The sequence below is a fragment of the Neolamprologus brichardi genome, chromosome 17 (assembly GCF_056152115.1).
Source record: "Neolamprologus brichardi isolate AB-2024 chromosome 17, ASM5615211v1, whole genome shotgun sequence".
Classification (NCBI taxonomy): Eukaryota; Metazoa; Chordata; class Actinopteri; order Cichliformes; family Cichlidae; genus Neolamprologus; species Neolamprologus brichardi.
This window is the reverse complement of record NC_142120.1, coordinates 17,965,013-17,983,198: the sequence shown is the minus strand read 5'-3', so window position 1 is coordinate 17,983,198 and position 18,186 is coordinate 17,965,013. Positions and strand designations below refer to the sequence as shown.

The following is an 18,186-nucleotide window of genomic DNA, read 5'->3' as shown; positions in this document are numbered from 1 at the left end:
CATCACAGTCTGTACAGACTGTTAATGTACCCCCACCTGCCAAATCCCAGTCTAAAACCAGTTCACACCGTTCCTTCTATGATCCACGAGGAAGAATGACAACAAAATCAAATCATTTTAACTTGTTACCCTGAAAAATATCTATTATTTTGAAAACCAAAAGTTAATTGTATATTTTTTTCCATTTATCTCAACATTATTCTGTAATGAACAAAAAGCAAGGAAAGTGGAAAACAAAGGGTGCCTGTGGGACACGAGACAAAGTCTCCTGGCTATTAAACCTGTAAATTATGCCTCTGCCAGCTGTGTAGGTCTCTAAAAAGGGACAGTTACCGTTGTGTGTGTCAGAGCACCAACCTTTTGTATAAAAAAGTGACAGGTAAGTTTGATTATGAAAGACCTAAAAGGAGCCTGATATATCTTTGCTTGTCAGAATGTAAAGAGAGCAGAAGAGTGACGTGATAATATAAAATTAGAAAGGATGAGAATGATCATTTCAAAATATACTGAATTCACAGTGAGCCTTCTTGCATTGCAGTTAATTATTGTGAAATTCTCACCTGGTTCCTCTTTATGTGCTCCTCAGAGTTGATCAGCTTCACTTCTAGAATTATGCACATAGGTCCGCTAAACTTTAATATGCACTAAATTATTATTTATTTGAAAGTTTTTATGAGTAAATAGGCAGGTGTGTTAAAAATACAGAAACCAGTTATTTTATGTTTTGCTGTTTTAACTTCTGTCTTACCCTGTTTTTCCCTTTCTATTCTCAGTATTAATGAGATTCCTGTATAAATGCCGAAAGTGGCGTGCTCATCACTTTTGTGCGGCCAGACAAGTAGCTGGCAGCCAGCTACTGTGTCCTAGAGGATTATTAATAATCAAGTAGGTGTAAAAATATAGGAAAGTGACTGTGAATGTTCATTTTCGAAGGCGCACCCGTGTCTCATCATAATTAGATTTTCTTAAGCTAAAAATAAGAGTTTTGACCGTCTGCCCCCTGCTGGCTGTAAGCTGGTTGTGCGGGCGCTTTGTGCTTTCACTGGTGCCTTCCTGACATTAACACCATGCCAAGCACTGAGAATCAGAAGTAAGAAGCTGTCTCGTGTGTCTGTAAATATAGACCAAGCAAACAGGAAATCACTGCAGTGAAAACACAAACTGGTGTCTTCCTGTCTCTAACTGAAGGATAATGATAGAAATTTTACATTTTGAGCTGATTCAAAGTCACATGTAGTATTTAAAGCAGTTTTAAAGGAATAATTCAACATTTTGGGATCATTTTCTGCATGTTTGCTCTCTTAGAACACATGAAAGTCATACTGAGCTTTGGTCAGTCAGTTTTTAGTCATAGATGATGACTGTGCTTGATCTAATACCAAACACTATGACGGTTGATGACAGTAGAAACTGCAACACAAGCTGAGTGGGAAAGACAACAGAGGTCCCATCAGATCATCGATTACAAAGCAAAATATATATATATATATATATATGTATATATATATATATATATGTATATATATAATATTTATATATTTAAATATAAGCAACAGTTTGAAGCCATTTACTCTGAGTAACGCGTCTCAGAGGAGAACGTTTGTAACTCTTCCCTCGACGAATGTTTTCTGTAGCACATTTTTTTGTAATCGCCAAAAAGATTTAAAAGAATTCTTAAACATGAAATGTATTCCCTGGAAACAATGTCCAGCCCACTTCTCCGATGTTGTTAATAAAAACTAAAGTAAAGATTAACTGGACAATAAACAAACACTCCCAAACTGAATGCAAGGAAAGATTTATTTTCAACATAAAATCTGCTGTTAGTAAGAAACACATCTCAGGAGGTGAGAAATTGAAACTTTGCTGTGAAATCCTGTGTTCTTAGCGGCGTCTCACCACTCTGTCCACAGAAGCCGAATAAAACTGCACCTTTTTCCATTGTTTTTTTTTTCTTCTTCTTTGAAATTAAAGTTGTAATACGTGTTTCAGATGCTGTGGGTCACACGGACGGAGACCCGGAGTCCGAGTGTGAGAGAGAGGGTTTGTTCACCCTCCACCAGCGACGTGGCGCCATAAAGCAGGCCAAAGTTCACGTGGTCAAGTGTCACGAGTTCAGCGCGACATTCTTTCCTCAGCCAACCTTCTGTTCTGTATGCAAAGAGTTTGTTTGGTATGCAAAAACCCAAGATGTCACAAATCTTCACATTAGTCTTTTTTTTTTCCAATCGTATTAGTCATTTCATCTCTCTCTTTCTTTCCACTGCAGGGGTCTTAACAAGCAGGGTTACCAGTGCAGACGTGAGTGTCGGTTCATTGTCCTGTAATCTACCGATTAGCCTTCGTAACTCTTCCTCACATGGTTATTCTCTGTCTTTTAGAGTGCAATGCAGCAATCCACAAAAAATGCATAGACAAAGTTATCGCCAAATGCACTGGTTCAGCCATAAACAGCAAGGAAACAATGGTGAGTGTCTGCTTCACATGATTTGCTTCATGACGCTGCACATCTCTTCCAGTCCAACACAGAGCGTGTAAGAAGTGTGTGAGCTTATGGTTCTGATGCTTACTAATGAAAGAGCTGCTTTGTGCCAAGGTATCACCACACCAGGCGCTCCGGTCTCATGTCGTCTTCTTCCCCTCGTTTCACTTCCTCCTCAGCTCCATGTCAGCGAGAGTTCATGTGTACGAAAGCATGAGAGGATTTAACGCCAATAAATAAAGCTCGCCGTTTACATATGAGAGGTGTTTGGTTACTGACGCCTTCCGTGTCAATCTGTGTGCAATGTGTTTTTAGATCCACAAGGAGCGCTTCAAGATCGACATGCCTCACAGGTTTAAAGTCTACAACTACAAAAGTCCCACCTTCTGCGAGCACTGCGGGACTCTGCTGTGGGGGCTCGCCAAGCAGGGGCTCAAATGTGAGGGTGAGAGGCGGGAGTTTTTTGTTTTGGTTTGTTTGTTTTGTGTGATTTTATACTGTTTTTAATGTCTGCAGGGTAAGACAAAACACAGCAGTGACATTGCAGACGTAAAGCCACAAATACAGTGTCATAACAGAAATTTTTCATAACACAACACTACGCCATTAAATTTATTTCAAGCTCAGTTTAGGAACTGAAAGGTCCTGGTTTAAGAGTTAAGGAAAATTGATGCTGGCATACTGTTAAAGACTAAGACTGATGGTCGTTTAAGAGTAGAGCCTCTACTCCTCCACATCAAAAGGAGCCAGTTGAGGTGGTTCAAGCGTCTGGCCGGGGAGCCTCCTGTTCCCCTCCTACGTGAGGCGTTTCAGGCATTCTATTCCATATACTGGGAAGAGACCCTGCAGCGACCCAGGACACATTCCCAGGCTGGTTTGGGAATGTGTCAGTGTCTCCCCATGGAAGAATTTAAGGCAGCCTGGGCTTGGTTGCATGGATGGATCATTGAAAATAAAGCACTATAGCTCAGCTGAGTCTAGAGGAGTCATTGCTCTGGCAACGCCCTGCTCCAGCATCCTAATGGTATGATCTCGGTCAGGTTGCCCCAGTCATGGCATTCTTACAGATGTCATTTCCTCCAAACTTCTGGTGCTTGGTTATACAGTTGAGTGTGTTTGACAGAGGAGTGGTCATGTGGGATTAGTTGGATGAAGGTATTTTGACTTCTTTACCAAAAATTGTGTTTTGAGACACAAGACTAAGTGACAAAAAGCAAATTAAAATGGCACAGTTTTGACTGACGTTACAAGCTCTGTGGTATTCAGTCTTTTAATTCTTAACTCTAAAATTAGTCCCGTTTTTCTGGGAGCTGCCTTTCAGCACAGTTGATCAGAAAAACGCCGAGCAGCAGGGAAACCCCTTTGCCAAAAGATTAAATGTTCTAGACAACATTATGCAGATATCTGTGGGTTTTAAATGGCTTACGCTGCATTGCAAATGTTTCCTTATTTTGGACTTTTAAGGCCCGAATCATCGATTTTTAGGAAGAAAGAGTATTCGTCAAAGAATTTTGCAGCAGTGGCTTTCACAGGTTACCACGAAAGGGTTTCTTGGTTCAGCACAGCTATATTACTCCTTCACAACACCATCAACACACTCTGAAACACATGCAGCAAGCAAACTATGGAGCTCCCTTACCTTTATCTGAAAAATTCAACTTGACAAAATTTGATAAAACATGGTTTTCACCACATAGATATGCTCATTTAATCCATAGCATTACTCAATATATTTCCAGTAGCTGAGACAACAGTGGGCGTTCAAACCTTTCCCAGCATAAATATGCACTGCATGTGTTGGCCTGTTGCACAGAAACACAGTGCAGCTGCCACAGCAGGTGCAAAGTATAAAGTTCTCCCTGTGAAATTAATCATATTTCCAGTACAAGCCAGCTGACTGAGGGGTCAGGAATGGGAAAAATTATTATTGTGGATGTGTGAGAGTTTGCTAAGAAACAGCACAGTTATATAAGGAACATGTGCAAACATTAAAGAATGTGTGACATGAAAAAAAAGGTATCAAGTGAAAAAGAAATTGGACTCTTTAGCAACATTTTTCACATATAAGTGTGCATTTTTCTGTCATTGTCATTATAAATCTTAATATTGCCCCATTCTGAAGTACAAGCTGATACATTACCTTTTGCATAACTAATAACAGTGTAAATATTGCCATCTTGCACTGCTTTAAATGTTCTTTATGTGTTCAACTGAGTTTACATTGTGTTTGATGTTGTGCAGAATGCAGCATGAACGTCCACCATAAATGCCAAAAGAAAGTGGCTAACCTCTGCGGGGTCAACCAGAAACTGATGGCTGAAGCTCTGGCAGTCATCGAGAGCAAGCAGCAGGTGAGACAAACAAACCTTCGGTACATGAAGCTGTGCAGTCTTTCAGAAATGCCTTCAACCAGTTCAATTGTTTTCTCGTTTATATGCTGCTTTTAGTGACTTAAACACCTCTTAAAAGGGACCTGTTCTCCTCAGTTCCAGCTGAGTAACTTTGCATGATTAAATAATCTGATGAAATAATCTGGGGGTGACTGTAGCTCAGGAGGTAGAGCAGGTCACCCTACTGATTGGAAGGTCGATGGTTCGATCCCTGGCTCCTCCTTTACCATTTACCAATCCCAATTTATCTGATACTGAGTTTTGGTGATGCACCTCAATTCATCCTTGATTAGAAGCCAGCAGTTTTAACTTCTCCTCCTTTAAGCCAACTTTCTGATTGCTCCTTGCAAAGAGAAGACTTGAATAGCACGAGATATTCCATCTCTGTGACATCATGCACATCTAACAGGAAGACTTCATTATATGAAACTTTGTTGAGAAGATCTAACATAAGACTGTGTAACACTAGATAACATAAGAAAAAGTAAAGCAAATAAGAAAACAGATAATATTGTCCCCTTTAATACTAGTAATTAAGGAATATTTTGCTGTGGAAAACTTCATTTTGAAACTGGATCTACCTTTTGCTTTAAGGCGAGAAGTACCAGAGACAGTGACATTATTGGTCGGGAAGGTCCAGTAAGTGTTGCCCAGCCGGGAGTGGTGCGAGCACCATCCGGGCTAGTTATGGGTTTACCAGCCACAGCTACACCTGCAAGCAAAGGTATGCAACTTCTAAAATGTTCCTTTCCGTTAGGCAGGGATACATACTGCATACTTTATGTCATTTGTGTTTCTCAACCTGCTTCTTGTAGCAGATTATCAGGGTGTTTCATGGGAGGGACCAGGAGATGTCAGCAGGTCGGTCAGCGAGGTGCTTCCAGAAGAGCCTCTGTACGCTGTTCCGAGGAAAGATCACCAACCCAAATTTACCATCGACGACTTCACCCTGCACAAGATGCTCGGGAAAGGCAGCTTTGGCAAGGTAGCAGAGGCGAAAAGTACAGCACGGAGCAGAGCGTGCACGAAGATGTGGCATCTTTGTCATGTTACTTTATATATCAACATTTATATTATATTTATATTTACATCAATATGTAAAAAAACATTAACAAGAGCATTCAAAGAGCACAACTCCCCCGAAGGGCAAGGGCTGTAGTAAAACCTTTTATTACAACATGCAGATGTCTGATCTTTGACCTATGACCTTGGAGCATTACATACTAAAATGGTGTACTTTATTATCTTTACCCATATAATTGGAGCAGAATTTGCTGAAATCCTCTACAAGCTTGACGTTTTAAGATATTTTGGTGCAGTGTGTGAATTTGTGAACTTTATGGCGTTATTGTGACATCATAGGGCGTCGTATTAAAATGTAAAATTTGTTTTACAGCTCTCCACGTGTTCTTTCATATGATATATTACTTGACATGGTTTAAAGTTTTCAATGACATTCACATTTGGTGTGATCTTGACCTTTTCATCAAAACTGAATATGCCCGAGCTGTTTTTGGTATCTACCATCACAAAAAAATTAAACATGATATCTTGAAAACTGTGGATGCTTAACTGCTAACAAAGAGACAAACAAACAGAAGTGATTACATACTCCCTTCCCTTAAAAACTGCATGCAACAAAAACAAATTATTGCCCTTTTCTTAGTGGAATTTCTATAACAACACAGTGGGGGGGGGGGGGGGGGGGGGGCAGCTTCACACAGCACGGAGGGCTTTACACAGCACTCTGAGGCTTGTGGTTGTGTGTTGTGCAGCCAGTTTCCACTGAAAACCACCTACTTCTTGTTACTTCAAAGTCTTGCAACACAAAGAGCTAGCTATGGTAAATGAGTGGGCAACAGGCTACAACTCTATATGTCCAAACTAAACCCGTTTTTTTTAAAGCTTTTTATTTGTCCTTCGTCTTCTCCAGGTGTTTCTAGCAGAGCTGAAAAGGAGCGGGGAGTTTTTTGCAGTAAAAGCTCTGAAGAAAGACGTGGTGCTGATGGATGATGATGTTGAGTGCACCATGGTAGAGAGGAGGGTTTTGTCTCTAGCCTGGGAAAATCCCTTCCTAACACATCTTTACTGCACCTTCCAAACTAAGGTGATGACCCATGTACACTTGCGCAGTCATTGCATGCAAGTAGGTAGCCACTGAAAATAATTCTCTGGAAACAAATATTCCCCTGACCTCTGTGTTTTCGCATCCAGGAAAACCTGTTCTTCGTCATGGAGTATCTGAATGGAGGGGATCTTATGTTCCACATCCAAAACTGCCACAAGTTTGACTTGCACAGAGCCACGTGAGTCAAAAGACGCAGCTCTCACAGTGACACACGACTGTAGTTTTGCACTGTTTGGGTCTGGATGTAACCGCCAGGTTTGAAAAGAGCCTTCACTGCAGATGTGCCTTTAACCTGCATGATTAATCATTACCAGCATGGGGGCAAAAAAACATCCATATACCTCAGTAAACTATTTTCTAATTGAGTTTTTGGTTTCCATCACTAGTTTCACATCATATTTAATAGAAAAATGACACTCATTTAGATAATTACAGTCCAACTTAGTGGAAAATAGACAAAGCAAGAGTTGATTGACCCCTGAATACACCCGACGCCACATTTGTAAGCATCCCAGAAGCTGCTACACAGAGTACGCAACGAGGGTAGGAAGTCAGATATAAAGGCAGCATGGAGAATGTGGTCGATTTTTCAAAATAAAATACCCAATGCAGACTAAATGTTCTGCTTCTGACACGCCTGTGGTGTGACTTGATGCAGGACTGAGACATGCGTCAGACAAACATCTGGTGTACTTCAGTGGTTAGAGTGTGTCTAACCACTGAAGTACAAGTAACCACTTAGGATTGAGAATTGGCTACCAAATGGCCGTGCATTGTCCTTGGTTTCTTGGTCTTGTTTTCTTGTTCGTCACATTTGGTTTTAATAGATCTAATCTCTATAAACATATTATCTGGTTATCTATAGATTGCCAGTGGTTTTCATTATTAGTGTAAATTCTACATTTTAGCATCCTTTAGTTACACGTGGGTAAATAGTCTGTGTAGAGAGCAAATAAAGGGGCTTACAGATATACAATCTGGAAGCCACCGGTTATTTTCTTTAATCTATCTGCATTAGTAAAGCATGGCTATCAGTCCTGGAAAAATGACTACCCCAGAAGCTAAGGCCCCCCTCAGGCTTCAAACTTCCAGTCTCTTATGGGGATTTTTATGGTCCTCATGTTAATTTCTATATACAGTCGACATGTGATCCTTATTTCTGTGACATAATTATCTTTTAAGTTTGTTGATTTTTTTGGGTTTGTCTATTTCAGAATTTCAACTAGATTGACCTAGTTTGGCCTAAATCTGATCACTCCTGTGAATTTTATCCTCTCTTCTCACATACATCTGTGTCTCCTTACAGCTTCTATGCAGCTGAGATCATCTGTGGGCTCCAGTTTCTGCACTCTAAAGGAATTATTTACAGGTAGGCGCTAAGTGAGAGCCAGAAACAGGACTGAAATTCATGGCACAAAATATATAGTCCAAGAGGAATCATTTTCTTGCACCTCTGCAGAGATCTGAAACTGGACAACGTGCTGCTGGACTCAGATGGTCATATAAAGATAGCAGACTTTGGCATGTGTAAGGAGAACATGCAGGATGACATACGGACCTCCACCTTCTGCGGGACCCCAGACTACATCGCCCCAGAGGTGACATCTTTTGCATGCTGTAGTAATGCAAATGTTGTAATAAACTGGTATCCTTTTGATTAAAAGGATCAATCAACAACAGCTGGCCACCAAGTGATACGCATAAACGTCTAAATTCGAGAGACGTCTTAAAGACGGCTTTTGATGCTAGGTCTGTACATTTATATTTGGACTCTGTTAGAGTAGCTTTTCTTATACAGGCTATTGTGCAGCCCCTGAGTGAAATAAGCCTCTAAGCTGCCCCTTTAAAATAACAAGTTAAACCACATTTTAAAATATTAAAGAGTAGGAAAAACTGTAAGCTGATAATCTAGGACAGAGGTGTCAAACATATGGCCCCAGGGACCAGAATCAACCACGAAATGATTAAATCCAGCTCACTAGACAGTTTCAGAAAATGTGAATGAGCACATGCATTTTGGACTTTTAACAGTATTTGCAAGTTTTACAGATTTTCCTGCTGATAAAGACCTCCCCCACAGCCATTCACACTTCTCCAGCGTAACAAAGCAATAGATCAACAAAAAAAAACATTTTTACCACAATCTTATTATTATTATTATTATTATTATTATTATTATTACTACAGGATATTCTGGGCAGTGAGCTACTTTTTCTGCAGTTTTACACATTACTTACTTACAAATCAGTCCCAAAAAGTTGTGCTGACAGATACTGCAGCATTTCTCTGTCATATAGAAAAAACTGAGCTATACTAAAATTACACTTCTTTTTTATATACAAGGATATCTAAGGCAATTAGTGTGTGGTTAAACTTATTTACACAGACAGAAAAGGGGAGTTTCCTTGGTCTAGCCCGCTTAAAGATCACAGTGGGCTGTATGTGACCAAGGACGTAAAATTAGTTTGACATCTAGAGCAATCTAAAACCCAAGATCTGACTGATAAGGACGTATTTTCAAACGTTATTGGCCTCATTCTTTAAAACTCTGGCCATTTAAATGTGAACATCTGCCACTGTAACAGTACGCACATGACAGAAAATAAGAAAAACCCACTTTAACTTGTTCATTTTACCAGTTTGTGTGATCTTTATGTATCAGATCCTGCTGGGTCAGAAGTACAACAGCTCTGTAGACTGGTGGTCATTCGGAGTGCTGCTGTACGAGATGCTGATCGGTCAGTCTCCGTTCCACGGCCGCGATGAAGAGGAGCTGTTTCAGTCCATACGGACAGACACCCCCATTTATCCCAACTGGCTCAGCAAAGCTGCAAAGGACATACTCATCAAGGTCAGACAAGTGCTTCAGTGGCCAGTTTAAATAAGATCAAGCAGGAAGAAAAGAAAGCAAGGATCTGGTCTTTAAATTGATGAAACTGATTCTTACTGAGTTTCCTGTATGTTCATTAAATGCATACATATAGCTCTCGGGGCCCTATGGCTAAACCTCTGTGCGTTTGTGCCTCAGCTGTTTGTGAGGGAACCTGAGGAGCGGCTGGGAACCAAAGGAAACATCAGACAGCACAGTTTCTTCAGCAGCACAGACTGGAACGCCTTAGAGCAACGGCAGGTGCCGGCACCCTTCACACCAACTATAGTAAGTACAACAGTTAATTTTCTCAGTTAAAAACTGGTAGCTAGTAAAAGCTGTTTGGCTGACGGGTGAAAAGTAAATATCATCTAGAAAGTTGTCGACACAGTAATTGACTATAGTGGCTATTTTCAATCTTCAGACTGCTGTACGTGTTTGCAGACTGGAGTCTGCATCGAGAGCCTTACTGTCCTTACTTTAAGTTTGTTCGCAGCCCATTTGGGGACCACGGCCCAGCCTTTGGAAATCACTGCAGTATTTACTTGTTAATCTACTCGCTGGTGTATGAAATATTGCATGTAATTAAATATTTGCCCTTCATCCTTGCAGACCTCACCCAGCGACTGCAGTAATTTCGACAAAGAGTTTATCAACGAGAAGCCCAGACTATCGTGTGCCGACCGCACGCTTATCAACAGCGTAGACCAGACGATGTTCAGAAACTTCTCCTTCGTTAATCCTGGCATGGTTCGGATCGCAGCACGCTGACCACCGGACAAAAAATGGCTACAATCTACAAACACGCTGCTCAGTCACAACCAGCAGTGACTTTAACTGGAACCTACTGTAGAACCCAAATGTGGCAAAACTCACATAAATGATGATGCAAACATCACTAAAGGGGTATAAACCGATACAACCAAACTGTGACCGGATCTTTAACTTTCACACAAATACCTTTAAAATGTACCTGTAGTCAACTTTGATACTTTAGAGTTTAGTTGACTAAAGGCATACATTTTCTTACAGTGTTATTCTGACAGCATGCAGTTGGTTTGGTTTTATTCTGTCATAAAACTATTCACACATTGCACACTTGTGCAAATATGTGCAAATATTCAAAAAAAAAAAAAAAGAAAGAAAGTGTGCATCTTCCATGTCTTGAGGCATGTACTGTGAAGCTAGATTTGGGACTTAGCGAGGTAACTTCAGGCTTAAGTCTAGTTTATATGGAGTCAGGAAGCCAGTTCTCATCTTACCAAAGCCAGATGATACAGACCTAACCTGCTCCAGAGCATGTTACATTTGGGACTCATCACTTCCTGAAAAAAAGCACCACTATTTCTGGAAGAGCCCTCGTACTAATTATTTTTACTCATATTTCTTGTCTTTCCACGACGAGCATCAATAAGAAAATCAGATCTTGAGGAACAATTTTATTCCTGGTTTTTTCTGCAAGCAATAGCGCACTAAATCCCTGTAATTACCGGCAGCTAAAGCTCGCTGAGGGAAAAATATGTAATCTCCAACCAACAGGGGAGGGGCTGCTTTGTGAAGTTGGTTGCAAAGGTGATGGATCAGAAATCTCCCTCTCGGATGAAGTTCTTTGTTCATCCGTAGTTTGCACTGAAGATGCTAACTTGTCTGCAAATGCTCAATGAGTGACATTGCACCTTAAACGTGTAACTTTTACTTTGAAGCAGAACTGTTTATATCACCCTTTCAGAGAGTTTGTAGGCAACTTGGTGTCCTTTATGCTAACTGGCCACAGTAATTACAAGGTTTTTAATGCAACATCCTGTACCTCATTGCAACCACTTTCACCTAACAGCCAGCAACTTCCAGCAAACCATCGCCAACTGGTCAGGGAATACATTTTTACCAAGTGACCTGTGGTTGCCGTGGGTGATGCTGACTGACCTCTAAGCCTGCCCGACTGAGGCCTAATGAATTCAGTCCTTTGGCCAGTAAACTGGGTTTATTAACCTTCAAGTGATTGTAAAGTCCAGCCAGATATTTATGTGCCATTGAGATTTTTTTAAATCTAAAAAATGTGTCCCACCGTGAATCATCTTCTCCTACAATTTTTCATATTTGTTTTTTTTCCCCAACCTGAAATGGTAAGGATGAAAGTTGTATGGAAATGTGTTTTGTTTAAAAAAAACAAAACAAAAACATTATAGGCTTAATTTTATTGTAATTTTCAACTTTTAATTACTGCACGGTGATGTTTTGCCAACAGACCTAGAGCAGCAAGATTAACGTCTTTTTGCACACAAATTATTTCATAATTAATTACATTAGAACATTTTAATACATCTATTGTTGGTAACGGAAACAGGGTAAATAGTAATAATCACAAGTAGAGCCTTTAACTCTCCACACTTTTCCAACAGTATATTTTATTCTTCCTTAATAAATGGAAGAATAAAAAAATAAATAAATGGAGTTTTGCTGATGGTATAATGATCTTTTCAACTTTTTCAAAGTGGTAGATCTGTCCACATGTGTCATTGGTCATATGCTGTCCTGTGAAGATGCTAATAGCTACCTTGGGAAACCCTGAGTGGGCTTATCCATTTTATAATTACCTTCGATTGCAGTGTTATTGTAAATGAAGACAGATATGGTAAGCTGAAGTTATTCGGTAATACAGGCCTCCTACTTAATGGGCTGTGTGTTTAAATAGAAAATGTGCTTGTAGTGATTTTATGGTGCCTCAGAATAGTTTAATGAAGTTAACGTCTTCAAGTAAAGCAAACTGAGAAAGTTGATTTAACCAAATGGAAACTTAGTTTTCTTGTCCTGTTCCTTTTTATTTTTTATTTTATTGCCTTTTTTTTTTTTTTCTTATGTAAATAAATTATATAATCCATGCTGTGTTGTTACTTGGTTGTAGATCTGTTAATGTACTGAGGTTTAATAACTGGGTTATTGTTTACATGTGTTTTCCTGTTGTATCTCAGGAGTTTTGTTTTAATGATGATCTACTCCCTGCATACTGTAGTTTTGATGTTCTCCTCATTGTGAATTATGTTCATTAAAGTGTGCACATTGTGGGCTTTTTTTTTAATGTGTTTGTTTCGGTGAGGGACAACATGAAAACTGCTCGATTGTGTAGCGTTACATCAGAATGATAGAGACCAGAGGTGGAGGTGTTAACAAAAATAGCCATCTCAGTTTTTCCACTTAATTTGAAACTTTACCATATTTTCCACTGTTACAGACATTTACTCAACTGATGGTTTAATTATTTTAGCACTCAGTCCTAAATATAGACTCCCTAAGAAAGAATGTCAGAGGCACTTTTTTTCCATTAAGGTGCTACGGATGGCCTAGATGTAGGACTGACAGCCAAACAAATAATCGAAAACAAACCTTTAATTAAGTGTAGTAGTCTGAGTGAAACAACATCCAAACTTTAGAATATGTTACTAAACAAACAAGGAACAGACAGACACTGCTTTAAATACACATGAGGAGATAGAAAACACCAGGGAAACAAGACACAGCTGAAACTAATTAGGACAAGACAAGGAAGCAAAACTAAATGCAAGGCACAAAAGACAACTAACTATTAAAATAAAGCAGGAAATGAAGAACAACCACACTGAAACAAGTATTCACGACGCATACATGAACTGAACAGAAGGGGAAAGACAGACTAATAACGCCACAAATGTAAAACATGACAAGTACTAAAGCCTCATAATGCTCAGGAATGAATGAAAACCAAAAATCCAAATCATAAACAACACAAAGAAGGAAATACAAAACAAGGATTAAATCTGGGAACCGTGACATAATGTTAACATGTTGAGAAAAGTCATAGTACTAATATTTATTATCACACTGTGTTTACCTGCAAAAACAGGAAAATATCCTTCACATTAAAACAAACTTAGAAGTAGGATTCCACCAATGCATCACCAGTCAAGACCAAAGTTTGACATGACTTTCAAACTTATAGCTTTACTTTCCAATTTTAAACTTTATTCCCAAAATTTTGGCTTTACCCTCAGAAAAAAGTATTTTAATTTTTCTTCAGAATTTCCACTTTAAACTTTATTCTTAAAAGTTTGACTTTATTTACAGATTTTTTTTGTCATGGTCCTGGGCCGGTGACCCAGCGTTTTGTGTTTCATTTTAGTAACATCTTCTGTTTTATGCCGATTCTTATTTAGTATTAGTTCTTGGTGTTTTAGTGTTCTCCCTTCTGTGCTTTGTTCGTGTCTCTGAGTTTGTTTGCAAAACTGTTTGTGAGTTTCCTGTTTTACTTTGAAGGTCTGTGTCTCCTCGTGTTTAATTAGGTTCAGCTGTGTTCCCCTCTGGTGTGTGATTCCCTCATTACCTTGTGTGTATTTATAGTGTGTGCCTACCTGTGTTATTCTGTGTAACTTGGTGACAGTCCGCGTCTCTCTGGTCTTCATTCTCTACTCCTCATCCTCTGTCTTACCTCCATATGTTTTTCCCTGCGTTTTATTCTGTGAGTTATGGTTTCGGGTTTTGTTTGTTACTAGCTTCCCCAGTTTAGTTTATGTCTAGCTTGTTCCTCATTTCCTGTTTGCCACTTGCCACACTGTAAATAAATTTCACTCGCATTACCGCCGCTGTCTGCAACTTGGGTCCTCCTTCAAACTGCTGCCCCAGCCTGAAATTTTTAATACCGATGCCTAACATTCCAGGTTCCTCAATTTTTAAAAATATTTAAAATAAAATGAAAATGACAAGGGAAAAAACACATTCGGATATTTTGGCTTAATCTCAAAAATGCTTCAACTGAAGTTAAACTCGATATTCTCAAAATGTGAAATGATTTTTTTCCTACTATATACAATACTCCTTCAAACATACCAGCGTACTGCTGCTTTAACGATTATGGATTTGAGATCCCTGATACCAATCTTGGTTTGAATATATTGACAAATAATCTGAATATGCATGAGTAACACAACATTTGGGAGGGACAGGGTTAAGATTTACACTGACCTTGCAAAAAGATTGGGTTGTTGTTTACTTGGCAACATGAAGGAGCTCTGTCTGCTCAGGGAGGAGATACAAGCAATATTTGGACTGGGGTCAGGTCGCCCTCTGCTGGGACACCAATCACATTAGGGATGTTCCTGAAAAAAGAAATTCCCACGTGATTACATAAAGGAGAGAAGAAAATAAAAGAAATCATACTAATCAATTTATTCAGAATAAGAACATAGAAGAAATGTTGTTGTTGTTGTTGTTTGTGTGTAAGAACCAATTAAAAGTGTTTATCACATTTTTCAGTAAGTCACTGATTACTGAAAGAAAAACTAATCCTAAAAGCAAAGAAAGACATTTTGATGCTAGTAGTTTAGCTATGGATATGAGTCAGTTATTGGTTTTGTTTTACTGTATTTAGCTGTATTTTTTCTCTGATTTTTGAGAATATGAGTTTGAGTTGGGGGTTAGTTTTAGGGGTTTTGCTTGTTTCCTTGTAAGTGATCATACATACCTGTCAAAAGTGTTACTATTTATTGCTCGTGATGCATGTTTATATGCAAGTAGTAATTTTGTAGGTCAGAATACCACAAAACCCCATATCTTACTCAGTTTGCTTGTTTAGAACTTACCATTAAACGGTGGTTGTTTTTTAGGGCTGCTGCCAAATATCTTAGCTCTGACGTCTGACACTTATTTTAGTTTGTTTTTACGCACTGCGTCAGAGTTTTTTAAAAAAAAAACAAACACATAGCAACAGTATCTGTATTACATGTGCATTACAATTTGTAGTAGCTCTACAAAGATAAAACTGTCACATAGAGAAATGAATATTTTTGCTTTGCATTATTTATGATTAAAACAACTTCTCAAGACCTGGAAATACATGTATTTATTAATGCTGAAGCTTTTTGGCATCCAGTTTTGGCCCCATGTCACATGTTTAACATCTGTGTCTTACATCTTTGTCAAACATTTAACAGGTTGCTAAGGATGGCTAAGACAGCACATGAAAAACATATCTATGAGTCCCAAGCAGCCACATGAACCACTTCTTTAAAAAGATAATGTATTTATTATTATTTATTAATTTGGCAACAAATGTGTCTTACTGCTTCCCCAGTTAGACTGACGTCTTGACTGCTCATGTTTTTTCACACCAGTCATAGCCAGATATTTGCATGTGACAGAGACAGAAATACAGAACAAAAAATTTATTTTTTGACACACATCAATATAGATGACATGATTACCTCCAATCATTGTCCTGAATCACATTTTATTTTAAAATAAATTTTCATTTTAGCGCAAAAGTCTAATATATATCTAATATATATCTATTAGATATATATCTAATATATGTTCCAATATCTGTGATAGAATAGCTATATATTTACAGACACTTTTTTAAAATTAAACTTTCAAATATTCCCTGATACATTCTGATCCTTTTTTATTTGATGGAAGATTCACTGATAAAAGTTTAAAGGTTTAAAAATGTAATATTTTTCTAAGTTGCTCATTAAATCTTTGAGAGCATAAAAACCTGTCTGTTGTCCCCATCAACCAAACACTATCAGGTGCTCTGTAGCACCTGTGACCTAAATAAACTTCCTTTACAAAAAAATAGTACAGTATAATAAGTAGTATTGGGGTTTTTACTGTGTAAAGAAACTGTTGGTGGGCCCCAAAGAGGTTTTAACCAGAGCTGAATACCTTGTTCAAACAAGGTAACACAGATTCACTGTAAAGCTGTGACACCACGGGTGCAGTGGGTAGATGATGGTCCTTGTGTTGGCACAAGCAGCTGCACGCAATACAACCGATGCTAATCTTGTAGTTGTTGTGCTGAGATCCATGCTCGCTCGCTCGCTCACTCACACACACAGTGTAAAATTACAAATGTTTTTTTTAAAAGTGCAACCAAATCAATTATACATGCAGGTTTGACAGTCAAAATCTATTTGTTTCATATTTCACCTGCAAGTACACACGAGACTGTTCTTCTGCTAAACCTTTTTTTCAGCAGGTAGCCACCTGGAAAGTTTAGCCAAAATTCACTTTGAGCGGGGAAAAAAAATCCCATTGTCATTCCAGGGACTTCAGTTAGTGGTGCTGTATCAAGGCTGCTGGGGTGGCTCACTTGAGCTCTTAACATATTGTGTTCTGACCTGAGACAGACCTGTGACTCACCTTATTATTTTTGAGGGTGTTTTATTATTTTTTAGGGTTTTCTTTAAACCCTAAATCAAAACCTCTTCTTAAACCTCATGAACAAGTGAAATCCTAAGTAATGATAAAGCAAATCCAAATGCAAAACACAGGTCAATGGCCTGATGAACCTTGACCTATTTAGCCACCACTCCCCCAAACTCCTAGCACAGACAGTTGTCCTCTAAACAGGGAGCTGTTACCTCTCAGTGACCTCCATAGCTGCAGCCAGTGCAACAACATAGCCTTATGGCCTGGCATGAGAATAATTGTCTGTTTAAATACTTTCTCAAAGGTTGGGAAATGACTGGATCACAGGAGCCAAGAATTAAACATAACCCCTATGCAGTTCTGAGAAAAACTAACTAACCCCTATGATTCAGTCTTGTAGAACCACCTTTATTGATAAGATCTTGAAGTAATCCTTTTCTGTATAATTATCAGTCTTATTGTGGAGAACTTTTAGCTTGTTATCGCTGCGGTTTGCAGCCCTTCATTTATGCACAGCTGTTTTAAGGTCTGACCACAGCATTTCAATCAGGTTGAAGTCTGGACTTTGGCTTGGATATTGCAACACCTTGATTCTTTTCTTTTTCAGCCATTCTGTTATAGATTTGCTGCTGTACTTGGGATCACTGGCCTGTTGCATGACCCAGTTTAGGCCAAGCTTTAACTGTCAAGCAGATGACTGCATATTTGTCTCTAGAATAATTTGGTAAGAAGACTTTATGGGTGAGTCAGTGGCTGTGAGGTGCCCAGTTCCTGTAAACGAGCATAAATCATCACCCTTCCACCACGGTGCTTCGTTTTTGGTAGGTGTTTGTGCTGATATGCTGTGTTTGGTTTTCACCAAACATTGCAGTGTGCATTATTACACATCGCTCCACTTTGGTCTCATCTGTCCAAAGGACATCATTCCACAAGTCTTGTGGGTCTGTTCCACAGCTTGCGATACATTTTATTTCTAGAGAGAGGCAGCTTTTTTCTACAAAACTTTCCAAACAAGCCATACGTGTTCATAATCTTTAACATTTAACATGATAGTTAAGTTCTGAGCTGCAGGTTTTACAGCTTTTTTCTGAACAACACATGGTCTGACCTTGGTGTAAATTTGCTGGGCCATCCTCTC

The 18,186-nt window shown here is 38.9% G+C and overlaps 1 protein-coding gene across 3 annotated transcripts in view; it reads left to right on the top strand.

The window, feature by feature from the left end:
* Window positions 1-11,011, top strand: part of prkcq (protein kinase C, theta) — a 32,599-nt gene extending 21,588 nt beyond the window's left edge. For all 3 annotated transcript variants that reach the window (XM_006780917.3, XM_087830443.1, XM_087830442.1), the window contains 14 exons: window positions 1,993-2,173; window positions 2,270-2,301; window positions 2,382-2,467; window positions 2,798-2,927; window positions 4,724-4,833; window positions 5,467-5,596; window positions 5,688-5,857; window positions 6,806-6,979; window positions 7,087-7,178; window positions 8,307-8,369; window positions 8,460-8,598; window positions 9,663-9,851; window positions 10,029-10,157; window positions 10,482-11,011. In XM_006780917.3, coding sequence (XP_006780980.2) covers window positions 1,993-2,173; window positions 2,270-2,301; window positions 2,382-2,467; window positions 2,798-2,927; window positions 4,724-4,833; window positions 5,467-5,596; window positions 5,688-5,857; window positions 6,806-6,979; window positions 7,087-7,178; window positions 8,307-8,369; window positions 8,460-8,598; window positions 9,663-9,851; window positions 10,029-10,157; window positions 10,482-10,640 — 1,784 coding nt within the window. In that variant the 3' untranslated portion in view covers window positions 10,641-11,011. The remainder of the gene's footprint in view (window positions 1-1,992; window positions 2,174-2,269; window positions 2,302-2,381; window positions 2,468-2,797; window positions 2,928-4,723; window positions 4,834-5,466; window positions 5,597-5,687; window positions 5,858-6,805; window positions 6,980-7,086; window positions 7,179-8,306; window positions 8,370-8,459; window positions 8,599-9,662; window positions 9,852-10,028; window positions 10,158-10,481) is intronic.
* Window positions 11,012-18,186: the final 7,175 nt, after the last annotated feature.